The sequence below is a fragment of the Amyelois transitella genome, chromosome 11 (genome assembly GCF_032362555.1).
Source record: "Amyelois transitella isolate CPQ chromosome 11, ilAmyTran1.1, whole genome shotgun sequence".
Taxonomy (NCBI): domain Eukaryota; kingdom Metazoa; phylum Arthropoda; class Insecta; order Lepidoptera; family Pyralidae; genus Amyelois; species Amyelois transitella.
The window spans coordinates 7,299,653-7,309,369 of record NC_083514.1 but is presented as its reverse complement, the minus strand read 5'-3'; the positions used below and the strand labels follow the sequence as shown (position 1 = coordinate 7,309,369).

Sequence of the window (9,717 nt, the reverse complement as noted above, 5' to 3'; positions counted from 1 at the left end):
TACGATAAAAGAGTGTCATAATGTGTTCATGTTTAACCTATCTCATAATCTTGTAAGCCGATACAATGGCAAGTGAAAAATATTTCAATGGAGCGAAAACCAAACATTTCGCTAAACTTCATGAGAGAATACAAAACAAATATAATGAAATGCAGAAAAAACTTGAGAAGTCTAAGTCGGTTGACTCTTTGACAATACTCAGTGATGATCATTTATATCAAGAAAATCTTAAATATGCAAGTACCAATGATCTTAGTGTTAAGGATGTCTTTAATGAGAATGAAAGTAGAAATTATCCTTTAATGCACTCGGTTATAGTCGAAGATATTAATAAACGTGAAATAATATACACCGATATTAACTACGAAGAAGTAAGTGTTCCTGAGTATGAATTAAATGTATCTGAAGTGCATAAATCAGCGACTTCAGAAAATAATGAATATGACCATTTTTCATTTAATGATTGGACAGTAGTAAGTAATGAATCGTAAGTATACTTTTGTTGCATCATGCATTTTCTTATAACGATCAAAATTCAAATTCTTGTGAACTGTAAAAATAATTAAATAATTCGTCTTATAGTACGTCTTTTTTGAAGCATCTAATAATAATTTTGGAGCATGTAATGTTCTTAGGGTTTTTTTGTTTGTCAGATATTTTTCCGAAAACCTTCCGAAGCAAACGATAATACTCGTACAAAAGAAATTTGGAGAGCAATTCAACTTGAAAAATTTTAGTAACATACATATAATCACGTCTATATCTCTTGCGGGGTAGACAGAGCCAACAGTCTTGTAAAGACTGATAGGCCACGTTCAGCTGTTTGGCTTTAAGATAGAATTGAGATTCAAATAGTGACAGGTTGCTAGCCCATCGCCTAAAAAAGAATCCCAAGTATGTAAGCCTCTCCCTTAGTCACCTTTTACGACATCCATGGGAAAGAGATGGAGTGGTCCTATTCTTTTTTGTATTGGTGCCGGGAACCACACGGCAGTTAGTAACATAATTTTGAATAGAAAAGAAAATACAAAATAAACAATAATAAAAGTTTTAATACGATAACGTTAGATAATAAGTAATTTACAATGTTAAGGAAAAAATAATTATGTATTAATATAGAATTATTATCTTCTTAATCAGGCCAAACATTAATTTTCACAGATTAAACGAGCCAGAAAAGAAGTGGGATGAAAGTTCATGCTCACCGCCACCAACACCTAAGATATCTATAAGGGATAAAATTGGTTCGCGAATATCAGCTGTAAGAGAAAAACGCCGCGAGAGTAAGGAGAAGAATTTGAAGAATAAGAAAAAGGAAACGCCTGATACCGGGATAAAAGTGGATAAGGTTGAAAAGGTAATTTTATAATTTTGAACGAGTTTTAAAACCTCACGTCAAATTTATTTACTTGAAGTAATCTGACGTTATGTGTCAAAATACCTATTCCGTAATCCTTGTATTTGGATGTATTTGGATAAAATCCCTGAAATCCTAAATGGTTCGATATACTTTTAATCGAAAAACGGAAAAATATCGGAAAAGGAAGCTTAGAAACAATTTAAGTTGGTACATTAGAATCGGTACTTCGCCTCTGCAGAGCCCTGCATTTGATATTAGTGTTTATATTATTCCCCTCTTTACTGGTATTACATTCTTTATAAATACAGGGAAGCTTAATCAACGACATTTATCGTAAGATTATTAATATGATTTTTAATGTTCAAAGAATGGTATATCAATGTGTATTTCAGTATAGCTTTGATTTCTAACCATCTGGTTAACCTCACTTTACCAATTAGAATTCATACTTGGTCAATGTTCATGTAAGTATTGGTAATTATTAAATTCAAATTATAAGGCAGAATGAATTTCCTTACGAGTAAAAATAGGCAAGTTTTAACAACTAACACAAAGATAGGTTTTAAATATTCTAACGCAAATTTATGCACTCTTATAACGGATATTGTTAAGATCCTTTTGTAATAAAGTTAAAATCTAATGGTTGAATAGTGCGATTTCTTTAAAAGAAACCTAAGTGAAGACCATAAATATTATATGTACTTAACATGCAAACCTTTTTCACTAAGCATTGTAGTAAAAAAATAATGTAATCGAGAAACAACAAAGTCTTTGATCACCAAGGTGAAAAATCTGGGTAAAAAATTCAACATTTTTGTGACCTGAAATCGCCTGGGTGATCAAAATCATTTTCTTTGTTGTGATCACGAAGAGGTTAATACAACTTTAAGCCATCTCCTAAATAGTCTCCTAGTCCTCCATAAAATAAACCTGGCTAATTATTAAATAAATAACCAAGATATCTATAGTTAATTTTCAGTTCCTCCACAAAGTCGGATCTCCGGCTAAAAGACAAGAGGTTTAAGTTGGGCACAGTCACAATTGCTCTCATTGAAGTCACAGGATTGGATGCTGATACAAACGAAGAAAAGCAAAGGAACTTGCAATGCCGTTTCAAGTAAATTAGAGTTTTATTATATTGGATTTATATCGATAGGCGCGAAAGTTCACGATGACGAAGACCAGAATCGAATAATGAAAAGTAATCCCCTACATTCAAACTGAGCTGAGAATTCTACTGACAAATACGAGTATGAGTCCTCTCATACTCGAAGACGAGATACTCCTGTATCTCGTTGCTTTATGACTTTCTGAAAACATTCTTAACAGCTTGATTATTATATTAGAGAATGGTCACAAAATCATTAATTGACTAAAATTTTACTTCCAACCGCCAGTAAGAATATAATTTTAAACGTGTATGAAATTCCTATTTTCCGCGTTCCTGTGATATAAGTAGTCGCACAGTACATAAAAGATACATCCATATTTTTTGCAGATTGGGTTTAGAAAAGTGTAAGTCGAAGGTTATTAAAAATGTAGTATCATCGAGCGCAAAGTGGCAAGAAATTTTCAACCTGAACATATATGACGAAAATAGCAATCTGCTTGAACTGTCTCTGTGTGACACGGAAAGAAAAGATATAACTATTGGCAAGTATGTAATAACTTCATCTTTCGATAATTTTTATTACTTCTACTTTTCCTTGATCACGCACAGACCTTTTTTAATTTAAAAAAACATCATCTCTTCATGGTTTTATTGATAACTAGCGACCCGCCCCGGCTTCGCACGGGTGCAAAATTCGGAAAAAATTATACATAAAAACCTTCCTCTTGAATCACTCTACCTGTTACAAAAAAAACGCATCAAAATCCGTTGCGTAATTTTAAATATTTAAGCATACAGACAAAGAGACTAAAATAGCGACTTTGTTTTATACTATGTAGTGATGTCATAAAAGGCGACTAAGAGATAGGCTTATAAACTTGGGATTCTTTTTTTAGGTCATGGCAACCTGTCGATATTAATCACCTTAAATCTCAATTCTATCATTAAGCCAAACAGCTGAACGTGGCCTTTGGGACTGTTAGCTCTATCTACCACGCAACGGATAAAGCCGTGATTATATGTATGTATGTATGTTGTTTTTAAACTCTTAATTGCACTTAAAAAAACGTTCTACAATGCAGTTATTAGCACCGTTTCTTAGTGGTCATACTGGCATTAAGTACATACTAATATGAGCAGTGAGATCGCTTGTATTGGTGGTCATATTATTTTAATAAACATCCAATATGCATATTTGCTACATACGTATTAATAAAGTATAATTCGCTCAAAGTTTAAAACAATGGTTTTATTTAATCTAACGACGGTTTAAAAAAAAAAGCGGCGCTTACCTACGAGTATTATCATTAAATTTAAAAATATCCCATTTCTTTTTATATATTTCAGACACACTATAGATTTATTAGAGCTACAAAAGGAAAAAACTCATGCCATGAAAATACCCATAGACGGTTCTATGCCAAACGCTGAAATATTTTTACTGCTCACTATTACAGGAAGTTCATATGACGATCTTCTTGTAGACATCGATAATTATAACGAAACTCGAAATAGAGCGGCATCAGAAAGAAGAAATTTTGTAAGTAAAAATCAATAATTTATTATAACTAGCGTTTACCCGCAGATTCGCTCCCGCATATTTAGTGCTACTTACAATAAATCAACAAATTCAGTGTCACCTATAAAAAGCAACGAATAAAGCACAACCTACAAAAGAACACAGGTTTTTTGCAAATCCCACGGGAACTTTAGTTTTTACCTGGATAAAAAGTATGGTATGTCCTTCTCCTGACTCATTTCAAGAAAATTGGTTTAGTAGTTAACGCGTGAAGAGACAACAAACAAATAAACTTACTTTCGTATTTATAATATTAGTTGGGATTGGGATGAGTATCGAATCATAATTTTTTTTAAACACGACTGAGTGAACTGTAAAAGTAAATACATCACTTTTACGTGCCACACCTTTATCTTTGACGTCATCATTTACACACATTATCTCACACATACACATATCACACCTTTATCTCTCAAGAAGCAGATTGAGCTTAAAGATTCCTATTTTTATAGTATTATACTGATTAATATCCCACAATACAAGTCTTATGACTTACTTTGGGCCTAAATCAATCTGTGTGATTTGTGCACTATACATTTATTTATTTATAATTTCAGGTATTTTATAATCTAAATGATTTCAATAAAGTTGGTCGTCTGTCCGTCATAGTTTACGGAGCCCAGGGTTTGGCAGCTTCAGACTGCTACTGCTCATTAAAATTGATCAACGAAACAAGACATACGCACACGGAATACAAAACTAATGATCCTAATTGGATGAAATTATTTACTTTGTAAGTATGTTTGCTATGAATTATGTTGAATACAACATAAGGCTCGTTTCACCTATTCATCCCGAAAGGATCTCTCACTATCTCTAACTGTCAAAGACCACGGTCAGCTGGCTTAATGTTGGAGTTGAGATTCTGATAGTGACAACTTGCTAGGCCTTAATCACTTTCATTAAGAAGAGCAAACAACTCAATCTCTTTACTAGTAAACAAGTAGACAAGGATTTTACTTCGTTCTGATGATTGCCTTTGAAATGCAAATAAAAATGATTTCTTTTCCGTAAATTCGTATTGCTTTTTGTCCGAGTGATGACGGTATCAATTAAATCAAAAAAATCATGAAATAGGTTTCTATCTATTTCATGGAGGACCTTTTTTAAGCCAACAAAAGATTAAAGATTAAAACATACTAATACATAAATATGAAATATTTTTTCAGTGACGTTTCAGATATAACATCAGTGCTGGAAGTGTTTGTTAAAGATGAAAGAAAAGATGATAATGTTGGCCGAGTAGTCATCCCTTTACTCAATATAAATAATGGTGCTAAAGTTTGGTATCCACTTAAAGATGATACATTGAGAGAACGAGCCAAAGGAAATAATCCTAAAATTCTTTTAGAAATGATAATTTCTTGGAATATAGTAAGTTTACATTGTATTTTCTATTCAAATGAAGTATAAATTAATGCCCTTATAGTAAACAGAATCTTGAGTCTTGAGGACTCGTTCGCTAAGCTGAATGATGATGAAATTGAGATTTAGATAAAGAGTATTTGATCTTATAAAAAATATACCCAAGCTTATAAACCTTTCTTTAGATTGAGTTTTACACACATCAAAAAAAAAAAGATGTCTTCTAAATTTAATATTTGGTTTCGAGCATTTCTGATCTCTGCACGTTTTATTTTTTACAGGTTAAAGCTTCTGCCCGCGTGATAAAACCTAAAGAAATTGATTTCCTAGAAACTGAAATGAAATTTGACAGGAAATTATTTTTCAAACATATAGCCAGGGCGAAAGTTGTGGTTTTATGGACAATGAACTTTTTAAAGCAACTTAAGTAAGTTTATTTACGCAGAATTTGATTAGATATTAACCAAGATTTAACATACAGCTAAATAGTATTAGACACATCGAGCCAGACCGATAAACAACTTCAAGAACCCTTAAATTTTCTATAAGACGATTCAACAAAAACAAACTCTCCAAGAGATAATTTTATCTTTACAAAAAAAACATGTTTTAACAAAGAGTTCTTAAATAGAAGCTTCGTGAACCTATCCTTCCATAGTTTTTTTATTAACTTGTGAATTTATTGAAATTTCACAAAATATTTTTTGGGACAAAATTAAAATTCTAGGAATATTGAATTTAATTTGCTCCTAATATTTTCAGAGCGTGCTTTGAATGGGAATCTAGGAAATGGAACAGCATTGGACTGATAGTTTGGTTGTTGTTCATTTGGTTCTTTAGCCCATGGATGGTGCCTTTACTATTTTTGATACCATTCGTTTGGTACAGACCGCCGAGATACTTTATTGTTAACTGTAAGTTCTGTTCGATTTCAATCTCCCAGTAGCATAAATATCATAAAAATTGAGAAAATCTTTTTTTTATTTTAAATTATTTCGTTACAGGGAAGTCTTACCTTATCCATGGTAAATCAGAAACAGAAGAAGTATTAGACAAGGTATTTTACCACCTTTCATGAACTGAACATTATTCTATTTTAACTACCGATTATATATATATTACATCTGTTCTTATTATAATAATTATTGTAGCTTTTGCATGTGATTTTGACAGCGTGGATATTTTTATAAATCCTTTTCTACCAAATGGCTTCAGTATGGGAACTATGCTTGATAGATTTATATGTAAAAATATCTACATTGTACAGAATATCCGAAAGGTCATTAGTTTTATTCCCAGCGCGGGCTAAATTATGACAACACTGTTTTTTTTAAAGTAGAAATATATTTGTGATTCTTTTTAACTTCTATTTAAATTTTTTAGGAGGGAAGAACAACGTTTAGACAAAAAATAAATAATTTACAAGAGTTAATCTACACCGTTCAGAATTTTATAGGCAAACTTGCTTCATTTGGAGAACGTGTTAAAAAGTGAGTACTTATCCATCAACATAGATTAAACTTTTTTGTTCATGTGTTCATAAGTACTAAGTGAGAAAGAGTATAAAAAGTTCCTCAGATAATAATTTTTTTAATAGTCAAAGAAAAAATACTTAAAAACTTTAACGCGGTTGGGGGAGTGTGGTTACTGTGATCCAAAAAGGGGAGGATGTATACTTGAATAACGCCAGGAGAAAGAAGGACACACTATACTTCTTACTACATTATTTCAAGTATACTGTCAAGAATCATTCTTATGTCGTTGAAGTTATATTATCCAAATCTGTTCAATATTTAAGGATGTTTAGTTATATTAAACTGATATATATTTTTTCTATTTGCAGCTTGTGTAACTTCACAGTACCTTATTTGAGTTTGTTATCCATATTTTTTCTAATTGCCATATCAACCTTTGTATACATAATTCCGGTCAGATATATTTTAATGGGATGGGGTAAGTAGAAATCTCATAATACTATGAAATATGAAACCTATTAAATCGTACACCGGTTACCGTAAATTGGAATAATTTGAATAACTTTGAAATCAATAATTGCACGATGATAAGGCATAATACGTTTAACATACATATAATCGCGCCTATATACCTTGCGGGGACGACAGAGCCAACAATCTTGACAAGATTGATAGGCCACGTTCAGCTGTTTGGCTTAATGATAGCATAGAATTCAGATTCAAATAAGGAACAGGTTGCTAGCTCTTCGCCTCGTTTAATCGCCATAAAATAATGATAGCTTAACATACTACGAATTTCTGGATGCGTAACTGGTTCACTAAACCGTGTTTATTATTATTACCTTAAAATCTTAAAATATTTTTTAGATTTTTATTGTACGCCTGGTTAAACCCTATTTAATACAATTTTCATGATATTTTACATCTAATGAAATACATTATTATTATCAATTTCAGCTATCAAAAAGTATGTAAGGAAGATTATCAAACCAGACAGAGTGCCTCACAGTGAAGTGATGGATTTGATCTCCCGAGTGCCAGACGATGAGGATTTGGTAAGAGAAGTCTTATAAATATTAAAAGGGATTCCGAATAAAAACGATTGTTCATAAATTTTATCAATCCGCACAAACGCGCTAAATATAATTAAACATGCGTTCTTCGGCTAAGTAGAAAAAGACACTCTTAGTCTACATATCTTAGTGAACAATAAACCAACAGTAAGATTAGCTCAATGCTGTAGGCTTTGGGTTATAGAGGTCAGAAACAGTCGCTTTTCATATTAAAAGTTAAAACAGCAATGAAAATGATATAATTTACATATAAAATAGTACCGTGTGGTTCCTGGCCCCAATAGAAAAAAGAATATGACCACTCCATCTCTTTCCCATGGATGTCGTAAAAGGCGACTAAGGGATAGACTTAAAAACTGGGAATTCTCCTTTTAGGCCACTAGCAACCTGTCACTACACGAATCTTAATTCATTAAGCCAAACAGCTGAACGTGGCCTGTCTGTCTTTTCAAGACTGATAGTTCGGTCTAACCCGCAAGGGATATAGACGTGATTATATGTTTTAATGAATATTACAACAACATTTACTTTTTTTCCTAAATTCGTATGGATTTGTTACAGAATGATCATGAAATACTGGCAATGGAGGCGACCGACAAAGATCGAAAGGAGCACATAGTACAGAATTGATCACTTTTTTATTAGATATACATAAGTATTTAGTTTTTTACTGTAAATTAGAATTAGCTTGTAGTTATTATCGTGATCTGAAACACTTAAGTAAGCAGCTTTATATACCTACATTAGTTTCTAAGCAATTATTCTTTTAAAATATAAATAAAACATATTTAAGGCAAAATTACACATATTAAGCTAGCCCCAAAGTTAGTTTGATACATGTGTTACTTAAACTTTATTGTACATAGTCGACTTATTCATCTATCTGTGTACTAAATCTCATGAAAATTTGTTCATGCTTACGGTTTATGAAAATTTGTTCATGCTTACGTACGTAAGTTATCGTTTGTATAAATCTAGTAGAAATATTTTTTTTGTACTTATATGTATGTGCTAAGTAGTTTGATGTATGTCGTGTAAACACATATAATGACTTAATCTGAAGTAAATTAGCTCATATTTTACTGATTCGTTCTAACAAAGTATTTTTCCTGTTTTAAGAATGATGAAGAGATTTTCGAAAATTATTTCCTCAGAGAAGTGGAAAGTGAAAAGCAAATAAACTGATGAATTCAGATTGTGAACAATATCTGAAATAAACGGTGCTGTTAATGTTAAATGCATTTTATTGATTTTTTTATTTCTTGTGTTTTTTCGTAGTTAAACACGTACAGTTAGCTCCAGGCATAAATTTTCATATATAAAATAAAAATTGTGCTTTTTAACGATACACCCATAGAACGGATACGACATAATGTTTAAGGCTAAATAGAGATTTCTAGCAGATCCGGAGGCCCTAATGGTTTATACCTATGTATTTTTGAACTTTTACTTGTCAATGCTTATTGAAATAATAAAAAAAATATAAAGGTGCTTTAAAATATAGTATATTGTGCTTATTTCCTGTGCGGAAGGAAGGAACATTCACTTATTTATGTGAAAGATACATTTACACATACAATAACAGTGTTTCATGGTCAAATTTAATTTAAATGGACACGGTAGTAGATAATTTAACGTGGCTACTCTGATAACAAATTATAACATTAATATTTAATCCAGATTTAATTGGCCTCGATAAGTTGACGGAAATTAAATTTGAAATAGCTTTTTACTTTGTCGTAATACCATCATGT

General features: G+C 31.6%; 1 protein-coding gene across 1 annotated transcript; it reads left to right on the top strand.

Annotated features, from left to right (window-relative positions):
* On the top strand, nucleotides 1–9,200 carry LOC106135149 (multiple C2 and transmembrane domain-containing protein). The gene is made up of 14 exons (XM_013335369.2): nucleotides 1–487; nucleotides 1,162–1,357; nucleotides 2,329–2,477; nucleotides 2,859–3,017; nucleotides 3,819–4,011; nucleotides 4,608–4,783; nucleotides 5,220–5,424; nucleotides 5,697–5,842; nucleotides 6,178–6,329; nucleotides 6,420–6,472; nucleotides 6,799–6,905; nucleotides 7,259–7,368; nucleotides 7,848–7,945; nucleotides 8,525–9,200. The coding sequence occupies exons 1-14, from the start codon at nucleotides 66–68 to the stop codon at nucleotides 8,591–8,593; spliced, it is 2,235 nt and encodes a 744-aa protein (XP_013190823.1). The 5' UTR covers nucleotides 1–65; the 3' UTR covers nucleotides 8,594–9,200.
* Nucleotides 9,201–9,717: the final 517 nt, after the last annotated feature.